General features: G+C 41.5%; 1 protein-coding gene across 4 annotated transcripts in view; it reads right to left on the bottom strand.

The window, feature by feature from the left end:
* LOC127354098 (neuronal PAS domain-containing protein 3) overlaps window positions 1-17,695 on the bottom strand; it is a 286,712-nt gene that overhangs the window by 153,683 nt on the left and 115,334 nt on the right. For all 4 annotated transcript variants that reach the window (XM_051383751.1, XM_051383752.1, XM_051383753.1 and 1 more), the window contains one exon: window positions 12,451-12,695. In XM_051383751.1, coding sequence (XP_051239711.1) covers window positions 12,451-12,695 — 245 coding nt within the window. The remainder of the gene's footprint in view (window positions 1-12,450; window positions 12,696-17,695) is intronic.

Here is a 17,695-nt window from a genome sequence, read left to right as displayed (position 1 = left end):
GGTGGATATACTCTAGATACCAGGAGAATCTGATGGGTAAAACTCCACATCCCTGTCTACTCCCCCAACTCCCATCCAGTCCAATCATGTGTATTGGCAATCGGTGTTGCAGCTCTTTAAAAAGCTCCTTATTCCCCAGTTTATTCTGACATTTTGATTCACGATCAGCTGTAGGAGGAGGGGGGGAAAAATAATTAAAAAATAAAAAACACCCTTTGAGACAAACTCGGGCCGCTTAACTAATTACCAACATATATCACCGCTGGCTCCGACAAGCCAATTACACCTGATTGGAAATACTTTACTTTGTTCAACACACGCTTTTCATGTCGGTTTTAATTCAGTGTCAAAGCTTGCCTTTCTGAATATTAGAGTGGATGATTGACTGCTGAGGGCCTTACAGTGTACAGTACATAAGCCAATAATGTCCCATTTGTCTGGTATGGGGGGAAAGTCGGATAAACAGATTAGAAAAGGACATTAGATGTATAACTGGGTTAGTAAGGACATCAGCTCTAATGGGTAAACGTCCTTCACAAGAGTCCCACTATGATTAATACAAAGTGATACCAATGACTGTGGGATTTCCTGGAAAAAGAAAATGACATGCCTGATGGGAAAGAAGGTTAAATTAACAAAACAAACAATAATGTATACTGTACATCAACAATGTTGTGTGCCTGACCAGGTTGTTAACATTGTTCATTTTCAGTTAGGAATTCAAGAGTCCAAAGATCTATCAGAGCCTATTAAAAGACCTCTAAAATGACCCATGCAACCCTTCACAGATCCTTTGAACTGCCCAAAATACATCAAAAAACTTTTGACCCTAATCAAATTAAGCAATACCTGTGTGATCAGAGAACCTTGGACCTTTTAAACAGCTCCTAAACCCTGTAAATGACACCTACAAATTGCGAAAAGGCCCCAAGAACTATCTAAAAGGCAAGTAAAACATTTGTTGTGATCCCAAGAGCCCCTTGAAAACACTTAACACGTAACTGTCTTAACTATCCCTGAAACCCTTTTGCAACCCCTCAAAGACACCTAAAACTCTATAAAAACACCTAATATCCCTGTAAAGAACATACAGTTCCCCAGTATTACCAGTTTGATGTCTTTATTACAGATTGGGGACCTTCTTGTTCATGGCCCGTGTCTAAATTCTTTATTGATAGTGGTACTAACCCAAACCCTACCCCTAACCCTTAAAACTATATTATTTCTGAAATCCACTATAAACCCAATAAATGAATCTTGTAACCCTTCAAAAACCCAGAGAACCTGTAAACAGCCCAGAGTCACTTGAAATACTCTTAGAACTCAGTTAAAAATCCCTTGAAATCTCTTCTAATACCTGTAAATAACTTGACAGGAAATTTTAAATCCTAGAAAACAACACCTGGAAGTCTTCAACTCTCTATAAACACCTGAAATCCCCCAGAAACTTTTTAGCCTCTTGGAAAACAACTAGAACCTGCAAACAGCCCAAAAGTCACTTAAAAATCTTCTAAAATCTCTTTTTATCTGTAAATGATTTGAAAGAAACCTGGAACAGTTCCTGAAATGCCCCAAAGATCAGAAATCTCCTCAACCCCTATGAACCACGTCTTTTATCTACCATCTGTACCACAGGTTGTTCATGACACAGCTCAGTGACTGAAATGTACCAGAAGCAACCAGGTAAGTTCCCAACCGTTGGACCAGGCAAATTCTTTCCATTCAAAGCTCTAACTATGAACAGAAAGACAGTTATACTGAATAAAAACAGATTGGACTGATCAAAGCGAGGCCTAACTGAAACTAACATCAGGACTCAGCTGTGTACAAATCCATGTAGACACTAAGCGAGACAAAAACATGTCATTTTATATGCAAACCCGCAGAGAGAAACACAGCCTGATTCAATAAGAGTGACTCTCTCTCTGAGCGTCCCCGTGTTCAAGTTAATTGTAACGTCTTTCAGGGGGTAAACAGAAACAAGCAACTATATTTTCTGTCATTACAACACATTGTTGGACAACAACACTTCCCGGAGCTGTTTTGTGTTTGCCAACAAAATAAAGAAAAAAAGATAGAGGGTAAAAAAAAAGAAGGTGTTCGAGTAATTGTTTCCATGGTGATTATTTTCTCCTCTTTGGTGTGCGAGTGTGTGACAGCATGCAGGACGAGAGAGAGGGAGGAAAAAAAGAGAGATGAACGAAACGCCGGCAGCCACGTCTGCAGCCGAAAGCAATTTCCTCGTCTAAATTTAGTTATGCAAAGCCTATGGGCATCATCAGCATTTGGTAATTAGTTTTATAATTACTGCTGTTTCCCTCTCCCTCTGTCATTCCATTTTTCTTTACACTGCGACTGGGGAATCAAAACATCTCACACTCGCAGCTGGCCAAATTACTCTCCGTTTATTAAGTGCGAGCATGCACTGCGAGCGGTTCTAGCCGGCGGACGGAGCGCCGTCTCCGCTGCAGAGCCGAGCGGGGCTTAGCCGGGGGCCGACAGCAACACCACAGGTTTCTACGGCGAGAGAGATGAAGCGGCGTTTGACAAGTTTATTATGTGAAGAAACAGCAGCTGCCCTGCTCGTCTCTTCTTGGGTTTAAGATGAGATCTATGGGTAAAAGGCTAAAGTGATTACAACAGGATGGGGGGTCTTTTGGAAGAAAATAATAATTATCTCCCAATGTGTACATGATGCAGTCCAAATAATAGTCGCTCTGTGTTTCATATGCTTTTGTTCAGTCCCACTGAGCCTTAGTTCGGGACAGGAGCCGTGTTGTTGTTATCAGACATCACTGGGAAGACGATCCTGCTGTTAAATGACGACTAACCCGAATTTAACAGCTGGAGGGAGATCATGGTGGTTAGCTGACAGACGGAAACATTAGGCTGTTAGCTGGAGAGTGCCTCATAATGTGTCAACGCAAATCTGGATCAACATACCTCTAAACCCCTAAACCTCCAAGTTTTGTGTTTGTAAGTTACTTCTAAAATATTGATTTGATCTGATTATTCCGATTCCAATTTGTCCGCGGAAACAAATATCATCATTATTATACGGACAGAGTCTCACCAACTTTAAACCAGTGAGAAGATCACAGACAAAACCAAGCTCTCAAACAAACTTTGAAACTTAATTCTTTCAGGTTTTTTCGGATTTAGTGCCATCTAGCGGTGAAGTTGCAGATTGCAACTAGCTGAATGCCGCTCACTTTGGTATTTGACAACATTCGGGAACGAGAACGAGCTGTGAAGTGTGTAAGAGAAACTAAAACACAACAATTCTTATTTTCAGGTGATTATTACTTCTGCCAATAGATCCTCCTAAATGTTACACACTGGACATTTAAGCCAAGATAGACGAAACTTTGTACATGTACAGTACATTTGAGCAAACAACGTCTGCTGACGAAGATCTTGTGATGAACAAATGCTTTGATGCCCGATGCCGCCCTATGCCTCCCGTTGCAAGCACAAAAAAACGGAGGGATAGTAATCGGCCCAACTCAATGATTCCCCTATTGGTTCCTGGTTTTCTGTGTGGAACATGAACGGCGCTATCTAGAGCCAGTGTTTGGTTTGTCTGTTCTCAGCTACTGTAGATAAAATGACTGATTCCAAGGTAACAAAAACACAACAATTCATATTTTCAGGTGATTATACACTAATAAAAAACATACCTATGAATATTATATTCAATTTCTGACAATAGATCCTCCTAAATGTTACACACTGCACATTTTAAACCATGATGTGTATTAATTTGGAGGTCCTTGACACTAAAAAGGTTGAGAAACTATTAATACAAGTATTCTCAAGATATCACAAACATTGATATCTATACTGGCTTAAAAACTCCAGTATCCCATACACAGTAACGTCTGCCAAGCAACAGGATTTTCTTTAACTTTGGGCGTTCGCTCTTTGTAGAGCAGCTATCCCTCGCTCCTCTCTTCACCTCCTCTCCGTCTGCCTTTGTAAAGGAGTCCAGTTCACTTCAGTGTGGCGGCACTGAATCACAGGCTGGGTTGGGGAGGTGGGAGGGGTTTGATGTGAGCGCTGTGTTTATCCGGGTGTCGGGGTCACTGTGTTCCCTCAGTATAATGGAGGAAGCCATTAGCCCAGCCAGCAGGCCGCATCATAAAAACGTCAGCTGGTACAAAGAGACGAGATGGATCATAACGAGACGAGACTCCCGCTGCTCACCCTCTCTGTCTCTCTGCCTCTCTCTCTCAGCCTCACTGATAGCCTCTGTCTCTCTAATTGACTGTCTCGTTTATTTTTCTCTCTTTCTCCCCCGTCTCGTCTTTATCCCTCTCATTTTTCTACTCAGTCTCTCTCCCTCTGATGCTCCTCTTTTATACTCTCTCTCTCTCTCTCTCTCTCTCTCTCTCTCTCTCTCTCTCTCAGCGCTTACAGTCTCACTAAGCAGGAGGTTGATTTTGTATAAAGCGGCAGTCTGGCTGTATGTAATGCTAAGTGGATGGGAACACACACACACATAAAAACACACTTTTTAGCACACGAGGAGTCGACTGACAGTAAAATGTAGACGATGTTTCACAACATGCTTTCTGACATGTCGCTATCAGATATTAGCTACAGCAACATGGTTTGGGGGCTGATTCATGGCAGATTTAGACTTGATATTAGACCTGTCAACATGATGGAAATGAGGATATGATTTAACTTGAGCGTTATAGACTCTCAGCCCAGATAAGAGAGAATAATAATCCACAAACAGCTGCAGTGACTCTGTGGTAGGCAGCCATCTTGTATGCAGTGGTTTGGGGCAGTAGCAGGAAGCAGCACATTAAATATGGCTGCTTGGTCAGTGGCCCTCCACTTCAAAATATGACACTGTAGCTGACGTAGTATAAAGAGCGAGAAAGTCCACATATGGAGGTGGATGCATGACTCAAACAAACACTGGACTTTAACTCAAGAGACTGCTGTTGGGCCCCGTGTGAAGCCAATGTCTTTTAAGTAACGTACGTAAATTAAGTTTATTCATGAACTTACAATCTTTTCTTGATCCTAACCAAACTGCAACCACTTCAGAACCGTGTGAGCTTTATTTTGAAGGTTTAAGTGAACAAACCACTGAGCCCATCATCTCCATAAATCTATCACTCAGTCTGAAAGTTCTCTTTAAGGTCGTACTTTCGTGATTTACTAAACCTGATGCAGCATTCAGTCAGCCATATTCAATATTGCTTCTTTAAGACAGTTGACTCTAAACGGATTGGATATTAGCATGCCAATGTTAGCTTTGTCAGTTGCTATTGTTGTTTGGTGTATATAGTATTTAAGCATCTTTAATTTGTATTAATTGATATTTTTCATGCTTCATTTTTTATTCAGGAGATTTTTAAAGTCACTTTTAAAGTTTCTTTACTTTGCATCTGCTTTTGTACTTTTGCTGTGACACTTCAATTTCCCTTCATCTTATCTCATCTTATCAAAAACACATTTCTGACAGGTACAGATAGGCCTAAACACATTGATAGAGCTGTTAGTGTTACACATTCAAATCTGGAATAAATTATTTCCCTTGTGGTGGTCGTGCCACAAAACCGACTGCGATCGCACAAAGTCGTTATTTTGAAAGTCACCAGTACGTTTTAAGTGCAAAAGTTTGTTACTTGCTTTCTGCTGCGAGTGACCAAACTTCCCATCGGTCAATTATTTAAGATTAAAATAAACTTTATCTGATCAGAAAAATTGACTTTTGGCTCCAAAAGCTAAATCAGTGAGTCTGCACACCCTCAATGCTCACTTACATTAATAATCATAAACTGGTTTTTAAAGGTGACACAGAAGAAATATTTTCACATTAAAAAGCACATAAAATGACCCTGGGCGCGCGCGCGCACACACACACACACACACACACACACACACACACACACACACACACACACACACGCACACACACCATGCTAAATCCCACCTCCTGCCTTATGAGCTCCTGTACTGAGCCATAAATAGGTTTGTGGGTCTTATAAAAAATGCCATAATTTATATTTTAATAACTGAGAGAGAAGATATTTATACAGAATGTAAAGCAGTGTGCAGTGTGTGTGTGTGTGTGTGTGTGTGTGTGTGTGTGTGTGTGTGTGTGTTATCAACATGAGTGTGCCGAGTTTGCATTTATGCAGGTACGTGTGTGTTCTTAATATGTACACCTGTGTATTTGTATGTGTAAAACTTGTTTGTATGAGTCTGTGTGTGTGTGTGGACTACAATGAGCATGTGTGTGTGTGTGTGTGTGTGTGTGTGTGTGTGTGTGTGTGTGTGTGTGTGGTGGGTGGACTACAGTGAGCATGTGTGTGTGTTTGTGTGTCTTGATTGTAGACTGGCTCATGAAGTGTGGCATTTTGGTGTCTGCCGCTCTCTGCATGCATAATGAATAGCCAGGTGTCGGAGGGGGTCACACACACACACACACACACACACACACACGATGCAACAGACTGTCAGACACACACACACACACACACACACACACACACACACACACACACACACACACACACTGTATGCACACGTGCAACCACTCACACCGCCGTAAATTCGCAGACTCTCTGACCAACAATCAGTCGCACACTGAAACGGTGAGCGGTCAGTCATATGAACACACACACAAACACACACGCACACACCTACACACATACACACACCCACACACACACAAATACAAATACACACACACACGCCGGGTGTCAGGATGCTCCAAAGGTCACGGTTGTTTGTGTGGCGTCCTGCAGCAGATGTGGAGACTCTCTGACAGGAAGTCAAAACCTCCAACACTAAACTGTAGAAGAGCAACTGATGGGTCAATTACTGCAAAGGTCAACGGGGGAGGAGGATGAGGAGAAGGAGAGGGGGAGGACGTTACGAAGTGGAAGGTTGGAGGAGGGTGAGAGGAAGAGGAGAAGAAGGAGAGAAGAAAAGGGGAAAGGATGACGTTGGGAAGATGAGGGGAGGCCGTGGACAGGAGGGGAAAAAGAAGAGGGGGTCAAAGGAGGAAGAGAGAAGGGGGAAGAAAATGAAAGGAGGTGAAGGAGAGGAAGTTAGGGAGAATAGAATAGGAATAGAGGTGGCAGAATATGAGAGAGGCAGAAGTGGGAGAGGAAGAAGAGAATAGGGAGGGGAGGAGAGAAAGAGAAGAAGGTGGAGAGGAGGAGAGGACAGAGTGGAGAAAGCTACAAAGGGTGGAGGAAGATGGAGAGGAGAAAGGTAGGGAGGGAGGACATTGGGAAGATGAGGGCAGGATGAAGATTATAGGAAAAGGAGGACATGAGGAGTTGAGGAAGTGGAAGACAGCAAAGTATGAAAGGATAGAGGAGCAAGGGTGGAAGAGGAGGAGTGGAAGATGATAACAGGTAGGGGAGAAGAGGAAAAGAGAGTGAAGACCAGGGAAGAGGAGGCAGGGAGAGGCGAAAGTTATGAAGATGAAGGGTGAGGGAGGTAAATGGACAGGAAAGGAAGAGGAGAGGAGGAGGTGAGGAGGGAAAGGAGGAATAGGAGAAGACAAAACAAGAAACAAGGAGGACATGTCAAGTCAGGAGAGAAAGAGAGACAGGGAGAGAGGGAGGTGGGAGGAAGACAAGACACATACAAGTAAAGGAGAAGAAAAGGAAGAACCTAAGGAAGGACAGAAAAAACATGTAGCCTAAATATGAGCAGTGAAGGAGGGGGGAGGCAGAGGGGAGAGACCTGAGGAAGAAAAGAGCAGGATGAGCAGGGAGGACAGGATCTAAAAGGAAGAGAGGAGGAAAGAAAGGAAATAAGGAAAATGAGAGGAGTGGAGAGGACAATAGTGGGGATGAAAGAGATAAAGAGGGAGAGGAGGGAGGAGGAGGGACAGTTTGTGATAATGAGTCAACAGACTGGAGGTCAAACAGCTTCATCTCTGATAGCTTCTCATACAGAGGAGCGCTTCATTTATTTACCTGCACCTCCCCGCTGGAGCTCACTGTTTGGAAAACAACATCTTCTTCCTGCACACGTTACTGTTTCTCAGCTGCTGTCAATCATCAATCATTTCCATTCATATGTATTACTGAAATGATTATTGGCTGATTGGTATTGGTGGTTGATCCATCGGATTGCAGTTCTGACGGCTGGTCATGTGACCCAGATGCGGCCCACCTGTGAGCGCTCAGGTAATGTTGCCGAGTAAGCTGCAAGAGAAACGCGTCCCAAATAAATCAAAGTGAAGTCATTCCAGAGAGCGGTGCTTCATTTAGATGTTTTAGAAAAATATTAATATCGATTAGCAGAAAGAGATACAGGAAGAGAGAGAAATAAAAGAAGTCATGAGAAGGAGAAAATGAATGGAAGAGGGAGAGAGGACGACGAAAACACAATAAATGAGGATATTCTCAGTGGGTTCAACAGAAAGAGTCATCAGGAGGAATACCACACACACACACACACACACACACACACACACACACACACACACACACACACACACAGAGTCATCTTCATTACCTGAACCGATGCAGAGCAGCTACACAGAGGCCAAAATCAATAACTCTCTGCTGTACTGAACACTCTGCAACACACACACACACACTCACTCTAACACACACACAGTAAACAACTACAAAGGAAAAAGTCACATAGGCATGGACACACACACACACACACACACACACACACACACACACACACACAGTTCTGGAGGAGGATATTCATTCATTAGAGTCAGTCAATAAGAGAGAGAACACACACACACACACACACACACACACACACACACACACACACACACACACTGGCCTGATACCAGGTTGTGTACTCAGAGTGTGTATCGTGTACTGTACATGTTCTATGTGTTCTTGTGTGTGTGTCTGTGTGTTGTTCTGTGTGTGTGTGTGTGTGTGTGTGTGTGTGTGTGTGTGTGGTAGGTAGAAGGTACAATCTGATTAAATTGCATTTTCTCTCTCTCTTTCTGTGTGTGTGTGTGTGTGTGTGTGTGTGTGTGTGTGTGTATGTGTGAAATTCATACACAAGGTGAGACCGGCCTCACCTTGCTGTGTGTGTGTGTGTGTGTGTGTGTGTGTGTGTGTGTGTGTGTGTGTGTGTGTGTTGTTCTTGTATCTCAGTGGGGACCTTCCTGTGGTCTGCTGTACGTTGAAGTTTACACTCGAAAATAAATCCATCTGTTTTCACCTGCGTGTTGTTTAACTGCAGACGCAGGTTTGTAATGAGGGTTAAAGAATGTGACGGCCAGTTGATAATGATTTTGAACATCTGTCCATTAGGCTCAATTCTTAATTAAGTTTAAAGTGTTTAAGTGATGGACTAACATTTCAATTGATTCAGTTAGTGTTTGCCTGTCGAAACCGTACATTGGTCTGTAGCATTAATAGATTTTCTGGCCCCCCAGGTGCAGCACAACAAACTGGAAACACAACATTGCCATTTTAGTATAGAATTCAGAATACCAGAATCCTTTTTAAAGTAATTTAGTGATCACAAATCATACATCAATCGTAGCCAAAGTTTACGCATAAATCCACAATAATGATGAAGTAATACATGGTAAAATAGCATATTGCAGTCGCTCCAAGGAGCAGTGAAATCAATCAATCTCTGGGAATTTCAACCAATAATTGTAGTTTCACAAAACGTTGAGTCATACGTCACCAAACTGACCTTCCTGTTTCTAGTGTTGAAGATGCAGACGTGTGTGATGCCAACGTCTCACATTTACCCTCCAAACAGTCGATTTTATTCTCACTGGAAGAAGTTGCCTTCGATTAACTAGCAACTGTTTTTGCAATGTTCCCTTTCTCCCACAACTCATCACAAAAAATCCCTTAAAACGTTGCAACATGTGTCGCCATTTTCTAGAAACGCTGCCGTGAAATCAACAATCCCAAAAGTCCTGGAGGGTCATTGTCAATATTTTAGAGACCCCAAATCATGTCTGTTCGGTTGCAGTTCACCAGATTTAGGTTGAGGGGGTGGGGCAGGTGTCAGTGATGGCCATCAGAAGTCAGACAAACATGTGTGTGTGTGTGTGTGTGTGTGTGTGTGTGTAACTGTATCAGGAATACGTTCCAACACACACCATGTTGCCACACACACTAATTTGGTGTATACATTTCTGTTCTGTTCATTAAAATGCATGTGCCTCTTCAAAGCGCTGACGACAATGATGCCATCTGCCGTTGTGTGGCGAGAGTATGTGCACACACACACACAAACACACACATTCAAAGGCATTCTCATGTGTAGAATTCCACACACACACACACACACACACACACACACACACACACACACACACACACACACTATTGCACCTTCACAAACACACATACTTGTATTCACACATTCCCATGTACAGAACTACAATCCTGTGAACATTACAGCACTGCATATAGGTAAATATCCTGCTTCTGGTTCTTTAGACGCACACACACTCACACACACACACGCCACCAGAAATTTCAGGCAATTTGCTTTCATCTTTGGGTCATTCCTACAAGCCCAAACGTCCCTTTTAAAAGCGAGCGCTCCTCTTCTCCTCTAAGTGCGTCGCACAAAGGGCCCATTTCAAAGGCAAATTCCACTTAGATTCACAAGTGCTGTGTATACTCTGGTACTCCAGGCAGAAATTCATCAAAGCTTAATGTTCCCTTCACAGAAAATCACTTAGCGCAGAAGCTAGCCGTCTGTGTGCGTGTGTGTGTGTGTGTGTGTTTCCGCAGCTTTTTCCATGTTGTTTGATAGCAGTTTAAAGGGGCCAGACAGTCACTGCAGCGCTGCTCTCAAACGGCCCGGTACGCCTTTGTTTGTGTGTTCAGATTCATTAGAATAAAAAGGTTTGCTTGAAGATACAAAGACAAGATTATATGGAAGCTAAATGAGAGGTTAAAGTTTGCAATGAGCGTAAATGTTGGGTCTGAAAAAGAAAGCAAGTTTGAGGTAATTTGGGTCAAAAATCATGAAAACTTTCTCATCTCAAAAAAATTATCTTTTATAATAGAAGTGATGTTAAGTACTGATACTTTAAAGCAATAATATGCAACTTTTTGAAACTCGTTATTTCAAGTTTTGTGTTAGGGTAGGGGAGATTTTCAGAGTACGATAACCCCAGAAAATATCACAGTATTGCACAATTATTATTAGTTACAATGACCCTTAAAGACCCTTCATTAATTATAGGCCGACCTTCCACGGGGAGTTCTAAAGGCAGCATGAGTGCATACAAAGTCTTTGGAAAGGTGTAACTAAACTGAGGCAAAGACGTATGTCTACACAAGTTTGAAATGACCCAACTTCACAAATCCATTCTTAATAATCCTGATGCTGAATGACTCATTGAATGCACAGAGACAAACAGAAGAAGTAGAGAAACTCAACAGTCAGATTTGATCAGTTTGTTCATCTGAATGGACTTCAGATTTAACCCAAGGAAAGCTGCCTCCAACTACATCTCATCAGATCTACAAGTCCACCTTGAACTGACAGAACTCGGGATGGGAATTGATACCAATACCATTATTGATTCTGCTAACCGCTCTGATTCTTTGTCAATTCCCTTATTTCTGTGCAGAAATAAGTAGGTCGCACAGGTTTTCAGCACCAATGAAACTTTTTTGTTATCTCAGAGCTGAGTTATGAGTCTCTTTGTGAAATGAAGCTACAGACCGTTTCTTCTTCTTCGCCATGAATACTTCTTTCTGCAGGATTACAGCAATGATTGAGTTTAATGTACTTGTTTTTGTAATGTCAGGAAACAATGCTGGCAATGATAAAAGGAATCAATAAGCTCCGGGGCATTCGATTTCGATGGATCGGATCATTTGGCACCGGTTCTCGATTCCCATCCCTAGACAGAACCAAGCATTTTGGACAAATAACTGCACCTTTAGTGATCAGATGATGAACTTCACTGGCAGTCTCGCAAAACTGCCAAAACATACAAAGTGAAATGTGCCCTCAACTTTTACAACTGTTGCACAGCTTTGTTGAAACCACAGCTGTATCAAACCAATGGAGCATTGGCATACAAGAGAAATGATTTTTAGCTTATGTATTTCAGAACTATTTCAGCAGTGAGGCTTTCAAGCTCCAATATGCAATATTTAGTTATTTTAAAAAGTCAGTTGCAAGGACTCGACTTGAAGGAACAAGCTCAGAAGGTTTTTATATGTGACTTAAAATAATGGAGGGAAAGCTAAAGATAAGGCAAAAGCAAGATGAAAACGATCAAAAAACCAACAAGAAGAAACAAAAAAGAAGAAAAATGTTTTCTTGTAACTTTTGTTGCTCTGTGGTAGAAAAACTCTTCAACGAAACATTGCTCCTTAGAGAGGCCTTCTGTTGTTTTTCTGCTGCCTAAAGAACTCTTCCCTGGAACTGTACAGAACCTCATACAACAGTTCAAAGACAAACCCAGTCCTCCAGCCATGTCCATCCTACCTTTGACGGAGGTGTTGGGCGGCGGTCCCTCCATGCGCAGGTTCCACGGCGGGTCCCCCTGGTTGGCGAAGTCCCTCATCTTCAGGTAGCTGATGGTGAGCCGGATGATGGAGGCCTTGTCCAGCTGGCTGGTGATGGCACCCGGCAGCGGCAGCATCTTGGCCAGCTCATAAAACTCAAAGTTCTCCTTTCCCCGCCGCGATCGCGCCGCGTCCCGTGACTTCTCCTTCCTCAGAGCCTGCAGCCTGGACGGAGGGAAAAGAACAGAAAGGACGTAAGAAATCTGTTCATCTCTAATGAGAGACAGAATATGATTCACTTCTCATTGCACGAGACAAAACGTCAAGTGTCAGTATCAACTTCAGTCCATAAGTGTTTGACTATATATTGTAAAAATAAATCAGACCTTTTTCCATATGTCAAAAAAAAAACGCCGTAATAAAGTAAAAAAAGATGTTAAACATACATGTTAAACCAATAATTAAACACAATCTTACAGGGGTACTCCCTGGGGCGAATTAGTTTTGCATAATGTATAAAGTTTGGGAAAACACTATAGATAGATATAAAAATTAAAACAATGATCCAAATAAATGCAGCAGAGGTCGGTGTATCTTGACTTTCAATCCCGTTGTGATTTTAGAAATTAAACCGTTAGTTTTAAAGCATGCAATGTCAACTCTCCAAAATCTCCAAACAAAACTCCTCTGGCACACAGCAGCAGCCAGCAGATCCACAGAGATCAAATCAAACTGAAATCACCCAGTACCAGGCAGGCTTCCTTACTTTGCTCCATACATGTAACACTTTTTGTTCTGTAATTAAAACAGTAGAGCCAACATGGACTAACCAGAAACAACACAAGCTTTAAAGGGAGGCTCTATGAGGAGAAATGTAATATAATATTCATAGCTATGTTTTCATTGGTGTATAATCACCTGAAAATAAAAATTGTTGTGTTTTTGTAACTTCAGAATCGCCTTTTGTGGCGGTCACCATGTTGAAGCACCATGTTTCTCCAGAAGCCAAAACAGACAAACCAAAAGCTGGCTTTAGATGGGGCTATTGTTCATGTGTTTCATGGAGACCATCGTTTCTCCTGCTCGCTTGGAAAGAGAGGGTGAAAGTAGTGAGTGGTAATCTGCAAATAAATCCTACACACAAGACCTTTCTTTTTACTTCTATCTTTTTCAGTCTCCCCTTGTTGCTCTTTTTGAGGTTTCTTCCATTTCCCCCCCATTAATGAGTTTCTGGGGGAAAGTTATCCTCGTTATCCGTATAAAGGGTCTTAAGATAGAGGGTGTAAAGCCCCCGGAGGCAAATTTGTGACTTGCGATATTAGATAAAACTGACTTGACTATTTTCTTGTCACCCCAGCTCCAGGGTTGGGAAAAGATGAGTCTTCTGGCACAAGGAGATGACAATTTGTAGATATGAGAATATTCAAATTTGCGGACGACATCACCTGATGACTTTCAGTGATTTTCCTTCAGATCAAAATAAAGAACTTGATGATCTGATATCACTTCATCCCCTGATCCTCCTTTACTGTATTACCTCATTTTAAAAGTACCTGAAAATCTATCTCCCCTTACCCTTGTTCCATTACTTCCTCTTTTCCTCCATCCTCTCCATCACTTTCCACTCTATTACTTTATATCAAAGAGCTGCTCTGTTTATTCTCTCTCTCTCTCTCTCTCTCTCTCTCTCTCTCTCTCTCTCTCTTTCACCCTTCAACAACAACAGTGACGACCATACTTTCCTGCGGCCTCTCATCATCATCGGACGCCGTTATGAATTAACTCAGCAATAAATCAGCTGCTTAAAACCTCTGTGGGCTTCCTGCCGGCCACACACACACACACACACAGACAAAGACAGGTGATTAATTTTTCGGAGCAAAAAAATAAAAAATGCGAGAGAAAAAGTGTGAGGGATAACAGGGGGAGAAGGGAGGGGGGTAAGGAGAAGGAGAGGGATGAGATGGAGGGATGGCGGACAAACACTTTGGAGGAGGAGGAGTTGTTTAGGGCTGGAGATGAAAAATGGCTGTCATCTGGCGAAGAATATCATTTTCATACTGTTTGTCATTTATTTATCGGGGGGAACAAACACTTAATGAGGAGGAGAGGAGAGGAAAAAGGGGACAAGTAGGGAGGAGAGGAATTTTAAAAGGTGAAATCCGTAAACCTTCCACACGTTGTTACCCTACAGCTTCAGATAATTAACATCCACTGTTGCCATTGTTGGTGACATCTGGTCCCACATACAACAGTTTTATGAACCTTGTATCTACATTTCTTACGTATCTATTAGTTCTGTTCACTCATTCACTCATTAGACCGACCGGCCTTATGAACAAGGAAGCGACATTAGAAGTTTTTACCATCAACAGAAATAGTTTTGCTGTATGAAAATACCATATGATGCTATAACAGTGGTTTTCCCTGCAATTTACAGTCTGTAATATAAAAAAACTACTTATAATATTTGTATAATGCCTTTAAAATGTAGTATAAATAAAGGTTTTGCCATCAGATATCACAGTGTTTTACTGTTACAGAAACTTCATTTAATTAATTTAATTTGGTCATTTTGTCTAACCTGGATTTAATCCCTCTGAGGTTGTAAGAGTGATAAACTTAAAAGTTGTTTTTCAAAAGTCCTTTGAAATATAATTTTTACTTTCTAACTGATACAATTTTCTAAATCACCGGCAATAGCGTCGTTTAGCCGACTCTGGTAAAGACAAAGTAAATGGTTAAAACAGTAGAAAGGTAAGAAGTTGGACTTTTACACCATTAAATTAACTGAAAACATTACACAATTATTTATATATTAGTAGTTAATTAAGTGAATATTATAATATAATATGAAACATTAAAATAAGTCATAATAAATAGTTAAAATAGTTAAAATTTTAAAACTAAGAATGTACATTGACTTGGTTTGGGGAAGCGGAGGGTTGCCAGTTCAAGTCCACAGTACCGAGTGTGGACTCTCTTTATATCTCTCCACATGTATGATGTCTGTGAGTGAGTGACTGTATTTCAGGTAACAATCAAAGTGAAAAAAAAATTATCCCACTGGAGATTAATAAAGTAAATATTCTTCATTTATTTGACATATTTTACCTCCAATTTCTATTTTACTAAACGCACTCTGTTCGCTGTATTGACTCACACATGTTTGTGTGTTTGTGTGTGGGTGTGAAGTGCGCAGTGAGGGCGAGGAGCAGCCGGGCAGACGGAATTTATTTGTGGGAAACATTATGTTGATGGACGACAAATCTGTCTTCATGTCTGTCTGCTGTGTGTGTCTGTGTGTGGATATGTGTGAGTGTGTGTAACAGTGCAGAGGGAGGTGTGTTTGACCTTGACTCAAACAGACATATTTATCATGTACTGGCTGAGTAGGTAAATGCAACACTTGTTGTGATCGGTGTGTGTGTGTGTGTGTGTGTGTGTGTGTGTGTGTGTCTGTGTTTGGGTCTTATAAACATGAAATGAAACCGTGTCGTAAAGTTCAGCCGGGTGACTTGATGGTGTTTTAAAGAGCTTGTCACGGCAGGCGAGGTGTGTGTCTGTCTGTCTGTGTGTGTGTGTGTGTGTGTGTGTGTGTGTGTGGCGCGCGTGTGTGTGTATATGTGTGTGTGTGATGTCGTAAAGTTCAGCGAGGTGGGTCGATGGCTTTTTAAAGAGCTTGTCAGCTGAAAGGAAGAGATATGTGCGTTTCTGTATGCGCATGTGTGTGTGAATGTGGCTATTTTAAGAGCGTGTAAGGCAGAGAGCATGCTGGGAAGGTCACTGGGTGGTCGAGGTTTAACTTCCAGGTCAATTGGAGGTCAAACTGGCCATCAGTCATGTGATAGGACGTACAGATTTACTGTCAGAGCTCCTCACACTCTGAAATATGAGATTCATACAAAACACAAACATCTATTTAGACATTTGAAAAAATATTTGTTTGTTCTTAAACACTTTCATCAATAAACCGTAACTACAGTGATCACAACTGATATATTGATCTTGACCTCCATTTAGTTATAATACAGTCCAGAGCAGCTGCAGAGCAACTTCCACACTTAAGGAAATATTATCTATTGGTGACGCTGTATTGACTCTCAAAAACACAGTATTAAGGATTCATTCAGGGAAGAGGTTTCGGTTTGTGTTTAATCTGACCAGTAGTGTTGTAATCTATCGTCAGTCAAACTTTTGTGTTCTGAACCAATTTATTTTTGGTCAAAATGTTCCAAACACTGCACGAACCAGATGGAGTCGGTTACCTCTTGGTGGAAAAAGGTCTATCAGTGTAGCAGAGTCTTTCCAGTGAGCCAACATGCACAATAGCAGCATCCTGACTCTGTTTGACCTGAATGGAACACAACCTTAATCAGTACCATAGGTAACATCTGTGTTTATCCTACTATTTTCAAAGGGCTGCTGTGAAAAAGGTCTATCAGCGACTCCTTGATGAACGAGTCAAATCATGGACGTGCTTGGAGAGAGATCAAGAAGCAGCCTGGAGGTTATGACAGAAGGTTTTTGTTTGAGTGAACAGGTGTGAACACTGCTGTCTTTAGATTTGGTCAAACAACACAAAGTACATTCACCTGGAACATAGTGAGGCTGTAAAAAGTCCTGCTGAATTAAGGCCACAAGTAGCCTCGCTTTATCAAATGTGCTCGTTCAGTTCATGGACTGTATTATAAGACAGTGTGGAGGTCATATATGTGCTGTCAGTGGGGAGCTTATAACTTGACGTGACTGGATTTTGATTTTTTATCACAATTTTGAGTTCAAACAACCAATAATAGAAATAACAGCTCTGATAATATTTACACTCTTTCAAACCATCATGTGACAGCTTTCACAGACCCAAAGACAAGAACCTGAATCACACACACACACACACACACGACAAATTCCTACTAATAATCTGAATGTCTCCCTCAGAGATTAAAGCATATTTACCTTCATCCCGCCTCATTTTCTTTGAACAGAAGTCAACTTTTGTTCAATTTATATTTCAGAATAAACTCTCTGCTTAATGTTTCTGCTCCGTCCAGATATCAGAGTATCTGTTTACATGATCAGCTCATCCATCCGCAGGGGCCAAACTGAGAGGAAGAATATTTCAGAGTGTATTTAAAAAAATCAAATCCATGCAGGAGCGTCTCCGATGAGATAAAAGAGAAACACGGCGAGCAATATGAAGAGAGAGATGAAGGCGGGAGATAAAA

This window comes from Dicentrarchus labrax, unplaced genomic scaffold (genome assembly GCF_905237075.1).
Source record: "Dicentrarchus labrax unplaced genomic scaffold, dlabrax2021, whole genome shotgun sequence".
Lineage (NCBI taxonomy): Eukaryota > Metazoa > Chordata > Actinopteri > Moronidae > Dicentrarchus > Dicentrarchus labrax.
Note: the sequence above shows the minus strand (reverse complement) of the source record. Positions and strands in the feature narration are given on the sequence as shown.